General features: G+C 35.1%; 1 protein-coding gene across 5 annotated transcripts; it reads left to right on the forward strand.

Moving 5' to 3' along the window:
• Positions 1-588: 588 nt before the first annotated feature.
• Positions 589-22,975, forward strand: CNOT8 (CCR4-NOT transcription complex subunit 8). Of its 5 annotated transcripts, XM_051978777.1 has the most exons (8): positions 589-1,205; positions 5,621-5,810; positions 8,093-8,286; positions 10,567-10,728; positions 11,280-11,424; positions 18,086-18,196; positions 19,145-19,301; positions 22,493-22,975. In XM_051978777.1, exons 2-7 carry the CDS (start codon positions 5,694-5,696, stop codon positions 19,292-19,294), a joined length of 879 nt encoding a protein of 292 aa, XP_051834737.1. In that variant the 5' UTR covers positions 589-1,205; positions 5,621-5,693; the 3' UTR covers positions 19,295-19,301; positions 22,493-22,975. The 5 variants fall into 5 exon arrangements, with proteins under 5 accessions (XP_051834737.1, XP_051834735.1, XP_051834736.1 ...); XM_051978775.1 differs by lacking the exon at positions 22,493-22,975 and having other exon boundaries at positions 598-1,205; positions 19,145-20,565; XM_051978776.1 differs by lacking the exon at positions 22,493-22,975 and having other exon boundaries at positions 599-1,205; positions 5,693-5,810; positions 19,145-20,565.
• Positions 22,976-23,077: the final 102 nt, after the last annotated feature.

Genomic DNA, 23,077 nt, shown 5'->3' on the forward strand with positions numbered 1-23,077 from the left:
ACCCCGAAGTGAACAAGGTTGAGATTTGTGTTTTGAGTTGGGGGTTGGGTTGATCGAGGGGATTTCGGGTCTGACCCAAGCCTGTGATTCTAGGGGCTCTGATCAGAAGGTCCTTTCCAGCTGTTTGGGCTATAATTTTCTTTGATCCCAAAGGGGAAAAAGGTGGGGTGAGGAATGTTCCCCTTTCCACTGCCAAGGTAACGCTGCTCCCTGCGGGATTGGTGAAGTGTTCCCCATGCTTGGCCCGGGTCCCTCAGCCCAGAAGCGTTAACTGGGGGGATCACAGAAACTTCAAAAGGATAATGGATTTTCTGTTGTCCGTTTTGTGCTTCCTCCCCCCCTCCCCCGGGGCGAGGGCGACACGAAGCTGTATCCAGGAATCAGTTTTCCAGTGTAACTGGGGCGTTACTGGAAGAGGTGTCCATTCCTTAGCCTTTCAACGGCAATAACGGTCACTCGACACCAGTAAGGCCAGGCCGGTAAAAGAGTAACTTGGGATTCCCGCTGCTAGACCAGAAATTCGAGACCACGCCCCATCCGGCAGGGTTGTTCAGAGCCACGCCCCGCTCAGTACTCGAGCACGACGCCTGTACAGGGAAGGGAGAGTTTCGTTGGAGTGTGGAGATTATGACGAATCTGAGCTCGCGCTCCGCTACTTCGCTGAAGAAGCGGAGAGCCCTGTACTTCGCATGCGTGCACAAATGCCTATCCCTCCCATCGCACACCCCCTCTCCTTCCTAGCTATAATTCCAGTGCGCCAGCCTCGTGGCCCTGCGCCTGCGCACACCTTCCTCGGAGAGCACGGGCTCGGAGAGCACGGGCTCAGAGACCCCGCGAGATCGCTGGGGCGCGCAAGGGGGCGGAGCCGGCATGACCGATTAGGCGTGCTCGCGTCCAGGGTGATGAGGGAGGGAGCTGGGAGGAAGCGACATTGAAAGACTGGGCTGGTTAGAGCAGCGGGGTCTTAGAAGGGTGTGTGGGTGGTGCATAAAGGCCCGGTCCTCTCTGGACGGCGAACGGATTATCGCTGTTACGCTCAGTGCTAGGAGCAGATCCGGGACAGGGGCCGCGAGCAGGAGGAAGGAGTGGATCCTTCCCTGTCGCAGACCCTGTCGCCGCCGCCGTCGCCGCCACCGTCCCCCGGGAAATTTGTCTACCTGCTCGCCCACCCCCACGCCCGCCCTTTGCGGGCCCAGCTGGCCTAGGTGAGCGGGGCCAGAACGCGGCGCCTGAGGAGTCTGGAAGGGAGAGTGTAAAGTTGGAGCTGGAAAGTTAAGGAAGAACGGACCTCTATCATAAAGATGGCCAAAGGGCCGAACCTGATGAATGCAGGCAGGGAGAGTTCAGGGAGCAAGAGGAATGGGGGATGAAGTTTTGAGGTATAGACCTCTGAGGAAGGGACGTGAGAAGGGAGGGACGCACCGCTTACGCCCCTCTCCCCTTTTCTTTTCACCCACCTTCCCCCATCTCCCTGTGGCATACTAATTTTGGCCAAAACCGGACCTTGCCTTGGAGAAATACCAAGTTATGAAGCAGGTTAGGTGTCCATTGACTCTCTGAAAGGGACAGAATTGAGGCTGTAGGGCAAGATAGCGTTTCCAGAAACTATATGGGCATGTGTCTGTGTGATGAAGATAATACATTTGGCATCCTGTTGTCTCTCGATTCCTTTGCTGTCTCAAAACAGATGCGGCTCAAATTTGATTCCTTTTTTTTTTTTTTTAAAGTAATATTTAACTGGCGGGCCTGTTACTTATATCTATTTCGTGGATAGCCTTAGCCGACTATTTCGTAGATTTTGGATAGTTGTTTGCATTGTTTTTTTTTACTTATGCTTCCAGAAAGGCTGGTAGGTGTGACTTTTAATAACTTTCCCTCGGGATAAGTGTGCAGTTACAGTGATAGAAGTACACTCGTGGATTTTGGACCCATTTAAGTAGTAAATATTTAATTTCTTGTTTGATTTGTGTTTTCTGTTAGTTTATTTTTAGATACTGGAGACTTTTTGAAGAATGCATTCAAGTTTTAGTAATAGACTTAGGATACATAGTCCGTGAATAGTTTGATCCCTTATGTCTTCGTTTTAAGGAACCTTTTAAAAACTCACATATACATTTCATAGATAATGATATGGTGATTTTTTTCCCCTTGGTTAAGATGCAGTAAACAACTAAATGTAATTAATGAATAGGTGTAACATTGAAAAGCTCAGAACTTTTTTTCCTCGATTGGAGTTATAAAATAAGAGACTGAGAACTGAAGCCATTCCTTCTACAACAAGCGCTTATAAGTAGTTGCGTGAAGCAGAAAGAGAGCCTGATCTTAAGTGTTCAGATTAAATGATTTCTCATTTTCCTTTCTTTAGCTTTCTCTCAGATTTGAGTGTCACATCAGATGTATTTTTAAGCTTGATTCCCTTATGTTGCCTTTCTCATTAAGGATGTTTCAACTAGCTCTGAAGTAGTTTAATTGTGTTCTTTGAAGTGGAGTGGTTGAGTGTTGTTTCAGTTACCCTGGAGAAATGAGGCAGTGAGGTAGTTTTCTGCAGAGGTCAAGCTTAGTCTTAAAACAGAGTTGGATCATTATAATGGTAAATAAACTATATACATTTCAGCTAATGTCAGCTCAAAACAGTTCTGTAAAATCAGGGCAGGTATTACTATTTTATTGTTATAGTTTGGGAAATTTAAGCCTAAGAGATTGTTGATTTGCTCAAAGCTAGAATTCTAATCCTCTGGTCTCATCTCCAAATCCAGTGTTTTTTCCACTATGCCATAAACCCCAATTTCTTAAACTGTGGTTTGAGACCCCATATGGAGTCCCCTAAATGAATATGGGGGTCATGAAATTAGGATTTATTATCAGTAAATGTTTGATTTATAGACTTATTTTGTATAATTATATATTTGGTGTCATGTAAAAATTTATCAAGTGAAAAAGGGTTGAGAGTGGAAAAAGTTTAAGAAGCTCTGCATCAACTACTAGTTTTTATTAATTTTAATCTCTGTGTTAATTGACCACTTTTTGATTCTGGCAATTTATTGGATTTCTTAGCAAATCAGGCAGATTCTTTACCCTTACATCACTTGATTTGTTTACTCAAGCTGTGTTTGTTGAATGCTTGCCTTGATGGATACTGCATAGTATTAATGATACTATTGTGATAAAGGAAGTAGAATTCTCTTTTAAAGAGAATATAACTAAAGGGGAAGTCATCATATTTGTAATGACCAGGGAATGATTTATGAGCTTAAAAATGTTCTAGTATAAGGCGTTGGATATCAAAGGATTTTGTGTGGTAAAGGGAAGGGGCTAATTATAGTTCCCTGGGATTAATTCTTGTTTTCTTGAAGATAAGTAAATCCATCTGTGGCACTTCCTAAAGCAAACTTTTATTCTCTTTCAAATTTCTACTGGTACACCTATCTAATTCCTTGAATTCTACTGGGGGAACCTACCTTCAAATAAATATTGTGATATAATGAATAGTATTAGGTGAGATTGCTTTTTTTTTTTTTAAGTTTGTTTTTTTTTTTACATTGTAAACATTTACAGATTATCCCAACTCCATTAATAGCGTCTTGAAATAAAATAAAACAAGTAAATTAAATGGTGACCTCATCATGGTATAAATGTAACATTCTGAAATTGTATCATTCCTCCACCTCACTATTTTTAAATTGTTTTTTTAGTGAACAGAAATGTATTTTCTTTGTCCTCTATGCCCCATCCTAATTGGAGGGGGAAATAAAGAAAAATTCCTTTTAAGAAATATGCACAAATTTCCTATTGGCTTTATATATGTATGTACACATATGTTTGTGTGTTTTTATACATATCTATGTAAAGAGACACTCATTTTTTTGTATTCTAAACCTGTCAGGAAGTAGTAAATAGTATGTTTTTATCTTTAGTCCTCTGGTATCATATGTTGATCATACTTCTTCTTACAGCTATAAAATTTTTTTTCTTTTTTTACAATGTTGTATAAATTGTTCTCATTTTGCTCACTTCATTTTTCATTAGTGTGTAATAGTTATGTTATAAATTGTCCTTCAGGTTCTTTACTCTCAATTTATATACGTCTTTCCATCTCTTTAAATTTATCTATGTTCTCATTTCTTATAGCATAGAGATATTCTACCATATTCATAACCACAACTTGTTAAGCCATTCCTTAATTGATAGGCATCTCTACTTTCCAGTTTTTTTGTTTGTTTGTTTGTTTTTTTACAATAAGTGGAGTTGTTAAAAATATTTTTATATACTTGGGTTTTTCCCTCTCTTTCTTTGATATTGCTGGGATAGAGAACTAAGAATAGTATTGCTGAGTCAAAAGGTGTACACAGATTAGTGACTTTTGGGACATATTTACAAATTGCTTTCCATAGATGTTGGATCAGTTCACAGCTGCTCCCTCAAACAACAGTGCATTTAGTGTGCTTGTTTTCTCACAGCTAATATTTAGAATTCTATATGCTTTTTAACCCACTAAGACAACTGATCCCACAAACCTTTCTATTTCTGGCTTTATTATTTTTGCCTTTAAAATTTTATAGTTTTATTTCTGGGTCACTTTTTCCAGCTTTGTATGTATAAATGTGTTTATACGTGTGTGTGTGTGTGTGTGTGTGAGTGAAGTGTTTAGCACAATGCTTGCTACATAGCAGGTGCTATGTAAAATGTTTACATTTTTCCCTTGATGTGTTTAGAAATGAAATGTTAGTTATATATTACTGGGCTTTAGTTTGGTTGAAGGAAGGTTCAAATGAGCAATGGAAAATTTTTGTATTAAATATTTCATCCTTTGCTGTTGCTCTTCTTAGAAAATATTTTAAGTTGTTGGTAGCTCTAATTTTAATTGACATTTGCATAACAGGTGGATAGCTTTTCTTAGTTTGTCTTCATATTCTTATTATTTGACACATGGTTATAAAAAACATTTTTTACTCCCTTGATGCAGCCTCTTTGGGGTTTGAGTTTCTGTGCCTCTAAATCTATGCTAAAATGTATGAAATGATCTGTTTGTAAAAGATTTCTAAATTTGATTTCCATGATTTAGTCATACAGAATGATGTGAGAATTGTACACAGATTTGTGTCATGGGTGACTGTTAGCCATTGGTTTATGGCAAGTAAGAGAGGACAGGAAACTGGCTTAAGGTGATGATTTATCTTTTCTGAAAGAAGTCCTTCACAAAGTTGGTTTAAGGAACTAGTTGAGTTTAGGAAACTGTGTGTAGTATTTTTCTTGGTACTAGTGATCAGTACCAGTTTTTATCAGATTTTTATCAGACAAGTATAGTTTTGTTTTAAACCAATAAAGCACACAGAAAACTTATCCTGTTTTTATGTGTGCCACCTTGATGATATGAAATAATATTTTGAATTATCTTATGCTAGACTCCAGTTTAGCTAAATTTGGCAAGATTTGTTAACATATTGACAATAGAGATATGTTTTAGCTATAGCAGCTCCTGAAGACCATCTACTTTAAAACACAGGGAGGTTGTGATTCAACATTGGTAGGGAAATCATATCCACAAACTGAAATCATAGGTCCTTGAACCAGTGAAATATATATAAACTCATCATTTCAAAGCATATGTTTTTGTATTTAGATCAGAACTACAGCTTTCTGGCTTGTCCTATCATCCAGTCTTAGCTGAAGGTGTCTTCTCGGGTTTCTTCAGGATGCCTGCAGCACTTGTGGAGAACAGCCAGGTTATCTGTGAAGTCTGGGCCAGCAACCTAGAAGAAGAGATGAGGAAGATCCGAGAAATTGTGCTCAGTTACAGTTACATTGCTATGGTAAATGTACTGCGCTGTCCTTGAATCACCTTCAGTTATGGAATGGAATAAAATCAAATTTTCTGTGCTAGTTAGTAAATTTGACTGACTAGGGATTGATAAACTACAGCCTGGGTAGCCTACTGATTATTTTTATACAGCCTACTAAGAATGGTTTTTACATTTTTACATACAATAAAAGTTATTTAAAAAGATAAAAAAATTCTTAGCTGTACAAAAACAGACAGTAGGCTCCATTTGAGCAGAGAGCTGTAGTTTGCTAACCCCTATGCAATATAATCAAGATATATGAAACCGAATGGCAAATTCTGCTGCTATTATGAAATTCCATCAATATAACAGTTAGGACATAGAGTATAGCAGGTTATGGCAAGTGTAATCGCCTCTTATATTGCCTCCTGCTTGTACTTCCTGTAGTAGTACCCTGGCTGACTTCACTTTCTGTCCTACACAAAATGCCAGATTAAATTTTCTAAACATTCCCTCGTTTTACATTCCCTAGGGAATGACATAGGGAACTATAATTCATCACTAGGGTGGTGGCAGGAAAAGTGGAAAGGAAGCTACAGATACAAAAAATATTACGGAAAATAGTTTTTTTAACTTTACATCTGAGTGGATATAGGGTTCCCTAGTTTACAATTCTTAGGAGCAGTAGCTCCCATTTGTATGGTTATTTCTTTATAGTTTACAAAGTGCTTTCCTTACAATGATCCTGTGACAAAATTAGTACCAACATTATTTTCCCCATTTTACTGAGGAGGAAAAAGGTTTTTGATCAAGTCATGACTTGATCAGGATCACAAAACTAAGAGAGAGAGCTAAGACTTGAATGCAAGTCTTATATATCCATTGTTATTTTCATTACAAGATGCTGCTTTTCCCTCAGGGACTTCTCATTGCCAGTAAGAATTAAAACCAGACTCCTTTGGTTGATAATAATAACCATTTCACAAGTTGGCACTAATGGTCTTATTCTCTACTTCTCTATGTAAATTTTCAACTGGCTAAATTGATTATATTTATTTCCCCAATAAAAGCACGTATTTTCCAGTTTCCATTCCTTTTTTCATGCAGTTCTCCTGACCTGGAATATACATAATGTTGATCTATATCTACTATCTCCATCCCTGAATGATAGCCTTTTATTTCTTTCCCCTTTCTTGCTTTAACTAAATGTTCCTCTGATACTGTAAATTCAACATGTTCAAAAATAAATTCATCATCTTTCTATAAAGTCTGTTTTTCCTATGCCACTTGGCACTTCCTTCCACCTAGTTTCTTAAGCTCTGATTTTTTTTTACCTTTGATCATTCCCCTATATCCACTTAGATGTAAAGTTAAAAAACTATTTTCTGTAATATTTTTTGTATCTGTAGCTTTCTTTCCACTTTTCCTGCCACCACCCTAGTGATGAATTATAGTTGTGTCTTAGTTTCTGTCTCTTCTTTCTTCATCTGTTCTTCAGATAGCTACATGAAATAATCTCTCACAATAATCTCCATAAAGCAGAAGTCTGATCTAGTCACTTCTATGCTCAAAAGGATTAGAGCTTTCATATTATCTATAGGTTTGAGATAAACATCTCATCTTGACATTTCCATACTCTTCTGTCTTATTTTGTGTTTAAGCAGACCAATAGCTCGCTTTTTCCCTTAATCTGAAACTTCTCCCCTAATATATTTTTAAAAGTAAATCTTTGATTTTCCCCCTCCTCTTTCTACCTTTATCCCTTAACCTGCTCCCTAGTTCCTTTGTCACATTTTATCTTTCTTGAATGTAAGCAATCTCATTTTTTTTCTTTTGTTTCCCCAGTACCCTGTTGTTCTTTAGGCAGTGCTTAATAAGAGTTTGTGTTGGAATTGGTTGTGAAATAAGATCTTGGCTTTAGAATTTATAGGGACCTTTAAAAGTCATTTAGTCTAGTTCCTTTATTTTTTCAGATGATTATGAAGACAGAGAACTTAAGTAACTTGCCCAGGATCAAAACTAGATTGAGTTCATTTCTAAATTGTGAACATATATAGTGAGCATCTCTAGTAATTTCTGTACACATCCTTTTAGTGTTAGAACAATTTCATAGTTTCATGGCATTCCATAATAGACAAATATTTCTAGATTTGATGCTGCTGCTCTTCATTTTAAATTGTTTAAATGAAATTAGCTTGGCTAGTTAAATGATTTCTTTATAAACTGAGATCACAATTTTACAGACCTTTAGGGTAGACATTTGTTCATAGAACTTTGCACTTGAGAAATGCATTTTTGATTTTCTTTTTTAGGACACAGAATTTCCAGGTGTTGTAGTAAGACCAATTGGGGAATTTAGAAGCTCCATAGACTACCAATATCAGCTTCTTCGGTGTAATGTTGACCTCCTTAAAATTATACAGCTAGGCCTCACATTCACAAATGAGAAAGGAGAATATCCTTCTGGAATCAACACTTGGCAATTCAACTTCAAATTCAATCTTACGTAAGTTGTCTGCGCTTTTTTTCCTTTACTTGCTATATTGGTATATTGTTGATTACCAGTGATTTTATTAGATTATTTTATTTTTTTTGAATCAATTTCTTATTTAGAATTTCATATAATTTGTTGAACATCATCTTTGAACTTAAGATATACAAGGATTTATAGATAGATATCTATTAAAATTTCAGTACATCCTAAACCATGAATTTTTGTTGATGTGGGTTATTTTCTCCACCATTGCTAGATTATAAACCTTGATTACTTCAGTATAAATGATCTTCAAGAGTTGCTTGGCCATAAAATTCAATCTATTGATATATTTTTCTGGATTTAGGATAATACTTGAATGACACATATACTTGTAGGCTGGCTTTTGAAATTTTTCCAGAAAGGTAGAGCATGACAGAGTTGTGCTTTGCTGACATAGCTTTTGAAGAACTTCATTTACCTATGTGTTGGGATGAAGCACTAGAGTAGGTCTTCATAGAAGAACTTTTTTTCTCCATCATATTTTTCATTTTTGATTTCACAGTTGAACCATTCCTCAACCATTGGACTTCATTAGTTGTGTGTGTACATGTATGCATGGAGAGAGAAAGAGAGATAAAGAGGTACAGACCTTCAGAAAATAAAGATCCCAGCAGAAAAGGCTGGAAAAATTATGACGTGGCTGGAAAATTTGATAGTTTTTAAAAGTAGACAGTCTGACAGATTATTGTAATATTTTAGAGGCATATTAAAGCCCTACTCATATTCAAATCTATATTATTTAAATGAGAAAAAGGACTTCAGATCAATTGGGAATAAATTCTTAAAAACATTTGGGGGTTCCTTTGACTATTAAGAGTACTTTGAATAACTTGGAGGATAATTTTCAAACTCGTGTGATTTTTATTTTTGAGACACACTTCTTCAAAGCTTAGCATCTCTTGGGCAGCTAGGTAGCATAGTGTTTAGAGTACCAGCCCTGAAGTCAGGAGGACTTGAATTTAAATTTGGCCTCAGACACTTAACACTTCTTAGCTGTGTGACCCCCACATCACTTAATCCCAATTGCCTTGGGTGGGGGAGAGAGGGAGGAGAAAAGTAAAAGTTGAAAGAGACTTCAGAGGTCATCTAGTTCACAGATGTAAAACTTGTGCAAAATGTTCCAGAGTAGCTAAAAAGCAGGTTTAAATATAATAAACAAAGTACGTGAAGATACAATACAACATGTAACTTGTAGTTTTCTAATTCAACATGCAATTGCAGGGATCTGTTTCTATTTAAATTTGATACTACTAAGCTTGTCTAACATCCTCATTTTACAGATCTGTACACTAAAATTCACTTGGGTTGTTTTAAGACTTTTGTCCAGTGTTGTATAAATACTGTTAGAGCGATATGAACCAAATCCTGAATCCAAATCCGATGCTTTTCCCATTATACCATAGCTATATATTATTAATTTATTTGCTGAGGCAATTTGGGGTTAAGTAACTTGTCCAGGGTCATACAGTTAGGAAGTGTTAAGTGTCTGAGACCAATGAACTCAGGTCCTCCTGACTTCAGGGCTGATGCTCTATCCACTACGCCATCTAGCTGCCATAGCTATATAGGTGGAACAATAGATTGCAATGAAGTAATAACTTTAGGTAGATAAGGGAAAACTAAATCATTTTTGCCATATCTAGGGTTAATCTAGTGACTTTATTTTGTTAGTCGTCTTGAGTTTTAAAGGAAATATGACATAATGGATAAAAAGCTGAGGAGATCTTGATTATGTCTCTTTTCTGAGTAATATATTTACTGGGATCTTGGGTTAGTCAAGTTAACCTCTGCTGCCCGCCCCCTCTCCCCCCACCCACCCCCCCCAGCCACCTCCAAGAATAAAAATTGAAGAATAGGTACTGATCCATATAGGTAAAGGGAATTTTCTTGCTGGGAGTCCTTTTCCAGTGTATTTTGAGGTCCAGTCAAAATCTGAGTATAAGTGTACAAATGTAATAAAAGGAATATGACAGTGCATTTTGGAGTGAGAGTCAGAAACTTAATTCCATTGCTTATTTCATGATTGCTTCATTAAGTAAATGTATCTTTTGTCTCAGAATTACTGTTTTGCAGTTCAGGACTGTTGGGGAGGTTGATTTCGTTTGGTTAAAAAAAAAAAAAGGTACTTCAAAGCAACCTTGAAAAAATCATTTTAGAAAAAATTTCTTTTGCATATATAATACTGTTGATGTTTTAAAATTACAACTGTAATTTTACATTACTTAATAAGCGAATGCCTTACTTTTTTAGAGAGGACATGTATTCCCAGGACTCCATAGATCTCCTTGCTAACTCAGGGTTACAGTTCCAGAAGCATGAAGAGGAAGGTATTGACACTTTGCACTTTGCAGAACTGCTCATGACCTCAGGGGTAGTTCTCTGTGACAACGTCAAATGGCTTTCATTTCACAGGTCAGTCCTAGAAAGAGCCTAAATAAATAATGAGCTCACTAGGTCTCAGCATAATAATTAATTTGACGTGTGTTATTCTCTATTTGTTATTAGTAACAAAGATTAGTCTTGGATATTGTTGCATATCCTTAGCTTTTGTCAATTCAAGAAAAGAAAACTGGGCCTGTGATAGATGATTTCTCAATACATTTGATAATCATCAGATTATGTAATTCTAGGAGAGTTAAGAAAGTAAGGGCATTGTCATTCTAAGGTAGTACATTATATCTTGCCAACTGAACTGTGAAGTCATTTGTCTTTTAATTAGAGGCTTTTTTGATTTTATGCATAAAATCTTGTGACATGTTCTAGTGTTTTCTATAACTTTTTCTAATGTTCTATTATATGATTATTCACTTTTGAGTTCAATCAGCTCCATTGAAAAAAATAGAAAGTTTTGGAAATTTGGAAAAATAAGCTTTAGCTTTTTATATGAGTATGTGAGAGGCAGAGTTAACAGGGTCTGATCTCTGCCATTTGTTTAACTGCAGTGACTGATTCCTTCTATACAGTGGTTATGATTTTGGCTACATGGTAAAGCTGCTAACTGATTCCCGATTACCAGAAGAGGAGCATGAATTCTTCCATATTTTGAACCTCTTCTTCCCATCTATCTATGATGTGAAATATTTAATGAAGAGTTGCAAAAACCTTAAGGTAAAAATGATTTTTCATAATATCAATAGTAGATGTGTAAAACCAACTACTCTTTATTCACAAAAGTATAAATATCACATCCCTAAAGATAGCTAATAATTAAATAGGGAAGAATAGTTAACATATTTGTAAACTAGCCTTTATTTGGCACTTAAATCAAGAAACTAATAATAATTCTTGTTTTCTTTTTTTTTTCTTTTTTCTTTTCTTTTCTTTTTTTTTTTTTTTTGATAAATTAGGGCTTGATTTATTGTTTTGTTAATTGTCTAGATTTAGGAAAGGAAGATAGAAAGTATTAGTGCTAATAATGCAGCTAAAAAAGTGAATCACATATACTTTTTTGTCCACAAAGATCTGGCTGTTAAAGATGTAACAGCACACTTTTGTCCCAACTCCATCCTCCTGTGTAGGTAGGTTTGGCAGTCTCCAGCAGTCTGGGATTGAGAAATTTCTAAATCTGTGAAGAATACAATTCTTGTTTTCATAAGTGCTTTTTAGTTTGTAAAGTACCTTTCCTTAGAACAGCCCTTAAGGGACATAGTACAAGTGTTATTATCTTTATTTTGCAATGAAGAGTGACATTCAGAGAAGGGCATGGAATTGTTCTCTTGATCAGAAGTCTATAAAGCATCAAAGCTTTCAGAACATTGCTTTTCTTGTTTTCTCATACTCCTGTATTAGTTTAACTTTTTAATAGCTTAAAAAACATAACATTGTCATTAGGTAAATTAATATTATAGGGATAGTTCTATAGGAACAATGTTATAAATGAACAATAGACTAAATGATTACCACTTCCCCTCCCCCCAGTGAAGTTTCATGATATTGCTCTAGGATTACATTTTAACTTGGATCCTATTGATGTCAGGCCCTCATAGCTTTTTTGTAATCTTGCTCATTTTTTTAGTAATGCTTCAAAAGTTTTTTTAAATCCTTATTTCCCCATTCCTCACACATAAAGTACATGCTTTATTCTTCTACTTCTCTAGTAAAATTGAAGTCATCCTTCATAAAATTTCCTAGTGAAATTTCCCATTCTTTACTTTCTGTCTCAAAGAAGGTAGCTTCCTCTTATTTTCTTAATTACTTGTGTTTCTTTGTGTATCTTACTATGTGTATCTTTGAATTTGTCCATTTCTTGCTTCAAAATAACTGCTCAAGCAATATCTCTTATGTATCTTTAATTTTTTCCTCATCATTGACTCCTGTCCCTTTAGAAAAATATTCCTCATGAAGGAGTCCTACCAAACTCTTTTTATGACACAGACATGGTACTGATACCTAAACCAGGTAGGTTGAAAACAGAGAAAGAAAATTATAAACCAATCTCCCTAATGAATATTGATACTAAAATCTTAAGTAAGCTATTAGCAAAAAGACTACAAAAATCATCCCCATGATAATACAACATGATCAAGTAGGATTTATACCAGGAATGCAAAGCTGGTTTAATATTAGGAAAACTATCAGTATAATTGGCCATATTAATAATGAAATTAACAAAAAACCATATGATCATCTTAATAGATACAGAAAAAGCATTTGATAAAATCCAACATCCATTCCTATTAGAAACACTTGAGAGTATAGGAATAAATGGACTTTTCCTTAAAATAATCAGTAGCATCTATTTAAAACCATCAGTAAACATCATATGTAATGGGGACAAACTGCAACCATTCCCAATAAGATCAGGAGTGAAACAAGGTAAAAAAAAAAGAAAAATATTCCTCTCTTTAATCCTTAAGAAAAAAAAAATTCCCTAATTCTCCTATATATCTTGTTCAGTAGCTCCTTCTTCACTTTGACAGCTAAACTTAAAAGAAACAAACCAACACATGCTATGTTGACTTTTTTTTTTTTTCCTCTCCTATGGTTTTTCCCTTTTGTTCTGATTTTTCTCTCCCAACATGATCCATAACGCAATGTGTATTAAAATAATTAATTTAAAAAACCCAAACAAACTGACCCAAGTTTTTTTGTATTCACTGTTTCTGTTCCTGATCACCAAGTATTCATCAGTTCCTTGTATAGTTTTATTCTCAATACTTTACTGAAATTGTTTGGCAGCTACTACCTCTTAATTATAAAATCTAGTGACTTCCCCCTCTCCCCCCCAATTCTGTAGAAAAAATAATTCACATTTTTTAGTTTTAGCTAAAATCTTTTAGAGACAATTTTAAAAAATCATTTCTGCATGGACAGAAGTGAGAAGAATTTCCTTGCTAATCAGAATATTCTCTCTTCCAATTTACATGTTATAGTAATTGTGAAACCAAAGATGAGTAAAATAAAATAGGTAGATAGTTTACACTTGGGGATTTAGATTGATCAAATGGAATAATATTGGCACACTTTTGGAGTAATTATCTTCCTGAAATCAATTATTCTCCTTTCTGCCAAGGATTCCCCTTTCATTCTGCTCAAAAAAGACCAAAAAAAAAAAAAAAAAGCTAACTCTTTTAGTTTGATTAAACAAAAAAGACGCACAATGAAATTTAGTTTGGTCACCATAAACAAGACCGATTTCTCTAATGATTTTAGCTTCAGGGAATTAAGATCTTTCCCCAAAATTGATTCAGTGTTGTCAATCTAGATCTGGATAATCTTTTTGATTTCTTAAAATAAGGTGTCCAGGCTTTTAATATTATATCTGCCAATTTGATAGGTATGAGGTGAACCTCAGCATTGATTTGTTTTTGCAGTTCTCTAATTATTAGTGATTGGGAACTTTTTTTTTTCCCATATGACTGGACTTTGACCATTTTTTTATTGGGATGTTTTTTGCTTTATACTTTGATGTCATCATTTGCATAGGTAGCTAGTTATCTGTCCATTTTAATTTTTGTCAGAGCTTTCTTTTATGTGATGTGTTAAAATTTGGAGCAATAAAATTAAGGTCAAGGAGACTGGGGGAGATGTATTGATGTTACCTTTAACTCCGTTGTTTTTGGAGCCACTTGGTTATTTCATCCCCATCTCTGTTACATAAGATTTGATGTTTTGGTAGTGATTAGTTGTCATTCTTTTTTATGCTAATATTTTATAAAGCACTCTAGGGCAGGGATCCTTCAGATGGGCAAAATAACTTCATAGAGAAGAGAAAAAAAAATGGAACATAAATACTATTTTGGGAAGAAAAGAGCTTTAAGAACTTTAGGAAGGAGATGCCCCTGGGATGAAGCCAAGAGCAGATTAAAGATTAGGCAATTCCCAAGTCTGCATTTTTCTTTTCTTTTTTTTTAAATAAATATATATATATATATATATATATATACACACACACACACACACACACACACACACACACACACACATATATATATATTTACATACACAAATATATGTAAGCATATGTATATTTATGAATATATAAACTAATGCATACATATACATGCTCATATACAGATGTATACACAGACATATACATGAGCAACTATATTATATATGTTTACTTATAATGTACACACCTTCCTATATCATCATTAATCTTAGAAAATTGACAAACAAGGGTGATAGTTACTTTTTTTTTTTTTTTTTAATAATTATAGCTTTTTATTGACAACCCATGCCTGGGTAATTTTTTACAACATTATCCCTTGCACTCACTTCCATTCCGACTTTTCCCCTCCCTCCCTCTACCCCCTCCCCCAGATGGCAAGCAGTCCTATACATGTTAACTATGTCACAGTATATCCCAGATACAATATATGTTTGCAGAACCAAACAGTTCTCTTGTTGCACAGGAAGAATTGGATTCAGAAGGTAAAAATAACCCAGGAAGAAAAACAAAAATGCAAACAGTTTACATTCATTTCCCAGTGTTCTTTCTTTGGGTGTAACTGCTTCTGTCCATCATTGATCAATTGAAACTGAGTTACATCTTCTCTTTGTTGAAGAAATCCACTTCCATCAGAATACATCCTCATATAGTAGCGTTGCTGAAGTGTATAATGATCTCCTGGTTCTGCTCGTTTCACTTAGCATCAGTTCATGTAAGTCTTTCCAAGCCTCTCTGGATTCATCTTGCTGGTCATTTCTTACAGAACAATAATAATTCCATAACATTCATATACCACAATTTACCCAGCCATTCTCCAATTGATAAGTATCCATTCATTTTCCAGTTTCTAGCCACTACAAAGAGGGCTGCCACAAACATTTTGCACATACAGGTTCCTTTCCCTTCTTTAGTATCTCTTTGCAGGTATAAGCCCAGAAGTAACACTGCTGGATCAAAGGGGATGCACAGTTTGATAACTTTTTGGGCATAATTCTAGTTTGCTCTCCGGAATGGTTGGATTCGTTCACAACTCTACCAACAATGCACCACTGTCCCAGTTTTCCTGCATCCCCTCCAACATTCATCATTATTTTTTCCTGTCATCTTAGCCAATCTGACAGGTGTGTAGTGGTATCTCAGAGTTGTTTTAATTTGCATTTCTCTGATCAGTAGTGATTTGGAACACTCATATGAGTGGAGATAGTTTCAATTTCATCCTCTGAAAATTGTCTGTTCATATCCTTTGACCATTTATCAATTGGAGAATGGCTTGATTTCTTATAAATTAGAGTCAATTCTCTATATATTTTGGAAATGAGGCCTTTATCAGAACCTTTAACTGTAAAAATGTTTTCCCAGTTTGTTGCTTCCCTTCTAATCTTGTTTGCATTAGTTTTGTTTGTACAAAGGCTTTTTAATTTGATATAATCAAAATTTTCTATTTTGTGGTCAATAATGATCTCTAGTTCATCTTTGGTCACAAATTTCTTCCTCCACAAGTCTGAAAGATAAACTATCCTATGTTCCTCTAATTTATTTATAATCTTGTTCTTTATGCCTAAATCATGGACTCATTTTGATCTTATCTTGGTGTACGGTGTTAAGTGTGGGTCCATGCCTAATTTCTGGCATATTAATTTACAGTTTTCCCAGCAGTTTTTTGTCAAATAATGAATTCTTTTCCCAAAAGTTAGGATCTTTGGGTTTGTCAAACACTAGATTGCTAGAGTTGACTATTTTGTCTTGTGAACCTAACCTATTCCACTGATCAACTAATCTATTTCTTAGCCAATACCAAATGATTTTGGTAACTGCTGCTTTATAATATAGTTTTAGATCAGGTACAGCTAGGCCACCTTCATTTGATTTTTTTTTTTCCATTAATTCCCTTGAGATTCTTGACTTTTTGTTCTTCCATATGAATTTTGTTGTTTTTTCCCTAGATCATTAAAATATTTTCTTGGGAGTCTGATTGGTATAGCACTAAATAAATAGATTAATTTAGGGAGTATTGTCATCTTTATTATATTGGCTTGCCCTATCCAAGAGCACTTAATATTTTTCCAATTATTTAAATCTGACTTTATTTGTGTGGAAAGTTTTTTGTAATTTTGCTCATATAATTCCTGACTTTCCTTTGGTAAATAGATTCCCAAATATTTTATGCTATTGACAGTTATTTTGAATGGAATTTCTTTGTATCGCTTGGTATTGGATTTTGTTGATGTATAAAAATGCTGAGGATTTATGTGGATTTATTTTGTATATTGCACCTTTGCTAAAGTTACGAATTATTTCTTATAGCTTTTTAGTAGACTCTCTGGGGTTCTCTAGGTATACCATCATATTATCTTCAAAGAGTGATAGTTTGGTTTCCGAAATCATTACCTACTCTAATTCCTTTAATCTCTTTCTCAGCTCTTATTGCTGAGGCTAGCGTTTCTAATACAATATTGAATAATAATGGTGATAGTGGACAACCTTGCTTCACTCCAGATCTTACTGGAAAAGGTTCCAGTTTTTCCCCATTGCATATGTTGCTTACTGATGATTTTAAATATATGCTCCTGACTATTTTAAGGAAAAGTCACTTCCTATCCTCTCAAGTGTTTTTATTAGGAATGGATGTTGGATTTTATCAAATGCTTTTTCTGCATCTATTGAGATGACCATATGGTTTTTGTTAATTTGGTTGTTGATATAATCAGTTATGCTGATAGTTTTCCTAATATTGAACCAGCCCTGCATTCCTGGTATAAATCCTACTTGGTCATGTTGTATTATCCTGGGGATGATTTTCTGTAATCTTTTTGTTAATATATTTTTTAAAGATTTTAGCATCAATATTCATTAGGGAGATTGGTCTATAATTTTCTTTCTCTTTTTAACCTACCTGGTTTAGGTATCAGTACCATGTCTGTGTCATAAAAGGAATTTGATAGGACTCCTTCATTCCCTATTTTTTCAAATAGTTTATATAGTATTGGAGTTAATTGTTCTTTAAATGTTTGGTAGAATTCACATGTAAATCCATCTAGTCCTGGGGATTTTTTCTTAGGGAGTTGGTTAATAGCTTGTTCTATTTCTTTTTCTAAAATGGGACTGTTTAGTCTATTTACTTCTTCCTCTGTTAATCTCTGGGCAAGCTATATTTTTGGAGGTATTCTTCTATTTCATTTAAGTTGTTGAATTTATTGGCATAAAATTGGGCAAAGTAACTCCTAATTATTGCTCAAATTTCCTCTTCATTAGTGGCGAATTCTCCCTCTTCATTTTTAAGACTAACAATTTGCAAATCTGCATTTTTCAAAGAATAGAATTACTTTATTCACATAAAAGATTTGGTTTTGTAATTTTTTTTTCTCCTTTCAACCACAGGGAGGTCTTCAGGAAGTTGCTGATCAGTTGGACTTGCAACGAATTGGCAGGCAACATCAGGCAGGCTCAGACTCCCTGCTTACTGGAATGGCTTTCTTCAGGATGAAAGAGGTGGGGCTTGGCTCAGCTCAGGAGACAAGTGTTGCGTTCAGCCACTTCAGATACAGGGGCTAGCAAAAGGAGGAATATTTTGTTGTCATTTTGCTCCCCTCTGACTCTTTGTGACCCCATTTGGGGTTTTCTTGGCAAGGATACCAGAGTGGTTTGCCATTTCCTTCTTCAGTTTATTTTTACAGATGATGAACTGAGGTGAACAAGGTTAAGTGACTTGCCCAGGGCCTCACAGCTAGTAAATACCTGAGGCCAGATTTGAACTCAAACAAGTAGAAGAGTTTTTCCCACATTCTGTCACTTATCCATATCTATCTAGCTGTCCTAATGATGAGTATAAAAGTCAACAGAAATATATACAAAACACAATCTAACTTTTAAGAAATGGCAGATTGTTATTTGTGAACAAATATTTAAACAGCATTGTGAAGCCATGTCTTTCTGAGATTCTCCCAGTCCTGAGACATTTTGGTTATGTACTAGAAGAGCACTGAAGATGAGAAGCTCTGATTTTAAGCTTACCACATTATTTCTCTAAAATGGTGTTAATATTCTCACCCCCTTCTTTAAAGTTATTTTATACAAATAAGTGTTTTGTAAACATTTTCAAACTCTGTGAAGTTCTTTTTTAGTTAGGAAGTAGTTATTACTCAATGAAATGAATATTAAAGGAATAGAAAGTTTCTGAAGGAAAGTCCCTAAGGAACTTAAAATATTTTTAATTGGACATTTGATGCCAGTAGAGACTGGAATTATTCAATGTTGTGGCCCCTCATGCTTTTAGCTTTGTGTTGACATTAGGTTTGCAGTATTGTAAGGGCTATGAGAAAGGTGGGTGGTAGAATGCAATATCCTTTTTTCTTTTTAAAAAATATTTGCATTATTCTTTAGAAAGCTTCATTTTAACCATTATTCTCATAGTTGTCTTTTTCCCTCTCCTTTCTCTAGTTATTTTTTGAAGACAGTATTGATGATGCTAAGTACTGTGGACGGCTCTATGGCCTTGGCACAGGAGTGGCACAGAAACAGAATGAGGACATGGACTCTGCTCAGGAGAAAATGAGCATATTGGCTATTATCAATAATATGCAACAATGACGACAGGGTATGGCTCTGCAGGATGGGCCCAATTCAGTACTGGTGCTTGCTGTCCTGACTGGTCTCTGTATGTGTATCTTTCTCTCTTTTCCCAACAGAAAGAGCTTCTATTGAGTGAATTGTTCCTACAGTCTGCATTGAGCAGAAAGACTTGTGTTTTACTGAAGACAAGTGATGTCTTCTTTTTAGATCAGATGAAAGTTCACTCCGAATTTGTAAAAATGGCTTCCCCCAATCATCATCCCCCACTCCTTTCCTCTCCAGTTGCCATCTAACATCAGCATTTATGGCTCACTGGATACCTTTTTAATAACAGGGACAAGTCGGAAACAAGTAAAATGTATATAACTCTTATCTGTTGTCACTCTTTTCATTTTATAATTTGTTGCTAATCTTCGATAATGAAATCTTAGTAAACTCAGCTAAACTGAGAGCTGCCAATGAAAACAGGACAGGGTGGTGTACCTGTGGACTAATTTGTTAGATATTTGGTTCTGAACAATTTCCTGAGGGAATTATCTCTTCCTTACCTACTAGTTTTTAGATTACATGGAAATGGACTACTTGGTCACTGTTAGAATGGAAACTTCTTAAAAGCAAACAATTCACATATTAGTCTATCCTTTAGTCATAGTAATCTCCAGAACTCATTATTTGGCCATTCAGATGTGTTAAGTACATTGTTCCAGAGATTTGCTGTCAAGTGTGCTTCATCTGAAGTCTTTTTAGGTATTACTTTGATAAAACATCTTGTACTAAGATGAAGAAAGTAGCCTTCTAATTTCTATTTCCTAAACAATAACTGGACCAGCAGTCTTCCAACACAGGAAAATAATTTCAGATGGACATTTGGGGCTCTTCATTTTCCCTTAATTTTCCTTCTAGTGAGTTTGAGGATAAGGTGAATCTAGTAGTTAAATGTAAAAAAAAGGGCAGCAAAGGAATTCAGTTTTTCTTCACAGAATTCACTTGAAAATAATATTACTACATCTGGAGTATAAATCTCAGGACAATTTTTATTTTAAAATCTAATCATTCAAGAATTGAGTTTGCTACTTCTTGAATATTGACTTCTGAAAATCAAAATTCGTGTTGCACTGGAGAGAACGAAACTGGTTACTTACTGAAATCCATAAACTTATGTTTTAACAAGTTTATGGAAGATTAAATTCATGGTACTTCAAACATGTCTCAGGTATTATAAGCTGATATTTTAAATGCTTGTAAATATTATGTTTTTAATTTTGTAAAATAAAGACTTTTTAAACTTCTGGTATGTAGGTTTTATCTTTTCCAGCTGTAAATTGCTGGCCCTGAAACATTACATTCAACCTTTGTTGATGTGAGAACGATCCCAATGCCTTTTTTTCTAGTGCCCACATATCTTTATTTTCATAAAATCAATTGTATACACATTTGCTTGTTAACAATTAGACCTTTGGCCATTGAAAGACCTTTGTTTCCTTGGTAAATTGTTGATATTCATGCTATCAGGAATGATGGTTTTACTCTTTTTAAGATTGGCTGTGAGTTCTTAATTATATTCTGGCCTTGTTTCTAAGGTTACAGATTTTCCCACTTTTAGCCTGTTTAGGGGCAGACTTTCAGAGCTGGAAGGGAAGTCACCATCTTCATTTTGGAAATGTAGAAACTGAGTAAGTATTCTGACTTAGGGAGTAGGACAAAGAGGATATAAGAAACACTCTGAAATCCTCTCCAACTATAAAGTGATGTGGCCAAAGTCACAATTGGATGAACTATAACTGGGATACAGATTTTCCTATTTAATCCTTTTACATAGTTGTTAAAAAGCAAAAACAAATGTAATAGCATTTAATAACATAGGAATAATAGAAAAGGGTTGTAGTCACTGCAGGATTTTACTTTAAAGATAAGTTTTGGTTACATTTCCATCACTATTAGGGTGGTTTTATGCAAGGCATACTCACATTTGACAAAGTAAAGGGTCATAAGATCAGATAGTTGTTTTCTAGAGTCAAACTCTTGGTGACTAGAGGAAGGAAGATGAGTAATCCCCCAAACCTGTTACACATGGGTATACTGCTGGTCAAGGCATCTGGTACTTTACATAAATTAGTTTTGAACTCTTCATTCTTGTGTATTCATTTCTGTGTATACACACACACACACACACACACACCTTGTATGTGTACATATATAGTTATACATATATAGTTACTCAATTTGCTACTTTCTGTAAAACTGCTGAACTGTACATAGTAATACACTTACTACAAGTTATATATAAAAGGATTGATTTATACACAGTCAAAATTTAAAGGAACAAAAGCAGCTGATATGAACTGTGCTACTGACAATCTGAGTAACCTTTAAGTCATTTCTCTCTGAAACAAAACGAGAGGACTAAGATGGCCTCTGGAGTCCTCCAAGTCTAAATCCTTGATCCTTTTTTAATTGCTCTTGTCCAATTGCCCCTAAGTGACCACACAAATTTTTGATATCTAGTCAAGCCAACCTAGGGGTTAAAGCAGCACATGACAATTGATCTTTTATATTAGAATGCCAGTTACGTGTTACATTCGATCAAGTATGCAGAAAAGAATCAAGATTGCTTTGATATTATGATATCCCAAATACTAGAATTCTGCTTAGGGATCTTAGTTTCACTACCTGGTTTTCTCCTGCCAAAGAAATAATTGTTAAAAATGGAATTTTAAAATGTAGTCCTCACTAGAATCTCAGAATATAAATAGGTTATTAAGTTGTGGGTCAGGATTAACTTAACTTACAGTTTGACAACAGTCCTTTTTAATCTGTTCCTGTGAAGGGGGTTTTCTTTATACCAGCATTCTTCATTTTAACATTAATGCCTTTTTATCCCTGCTACATAACTTATTCCAGTTCCTCAGACCTTCATGTCTTTTTTAGCAACTATCATAAGAATGTCTCAAGGTTCCACAACAGGACAATATGGAAGTAACTCCTATAGCAATGGTTGAGCTTGACTGTCTTAGGAGAATGGTATCACTTAAGTGCATAGTAAACTCAAATGATTTTGTTAAGATATCGTCTGAACCCAAATAAGACTATTTTAATACAGAAAACAAAGTCCTACTCTCAACCTTAAGAACACAATCTGGTCAAAATAATTGTTTTTATTCTTTCTTCCCATATCCTGTCAGTAACATAAAGTGCTATAAATTCTATTCATTACAGCCTTCTAAGTGCTTCCCACAAGGGCCAAAAGAATGGAACTCTTTAACAGGTAAATGACACTTTAGCACTGCCATCCTCATATAGTGGGTTCTTCTAATAACCCGTTTAAATGGTTGATCTCGTTTAATCTAATTTCAAAACTAGTTGTAGATTGCAACCAAAATAAGTATTTTGTAGTAAGACTTAGTTTTAACAGATGTGTTGTTATAAACGTAAATCACACAGACACTGAGGAGCCTATTTGCTACCGTTAGCAATTGAACTGTTTTAAATTTGTTCTATATTGGTCTGAAGAGGCCTTTCTACATTCTACAAATGATATCTTTGAAAGGGGGAAAAAACTACTGTTGTATGAAAGCTGCATTTTTATGTCATGAGACTACATAATGAGATGCCAAGTGCATATATTCTCTGTAATCAGAAATGTGATTTCATACATTTGGGGTAGGAGGAAGTTGTGTGAGAAGCACTTGTAGTCATTTAGGAACAGTCTGTATTTTGACTGTCAAATCTGGATGCTGAGAAAGAGAAGAGATCAGATAAACTATGGGTGCAGATTGACAATAACTCTCATCTTCACAAAAC

Source organism: Antechinus flavipes, chromosome 2 (genome assembly GCF_016432865.1).
Source record: "Antechinus flavipes isolate AdamAnt ecotype Samford, QLD, Australia chromosome 2, AdamAnt_v2, whole genome shotgun sequence".
NCBI classification, from domain to species: domain Eukaryota; kingdom Metazoa; phylum Chordata; class Mammalia; order Dasyuromorphia; family Dasyuridae; genus Antechinus; species Antechinus flavipes.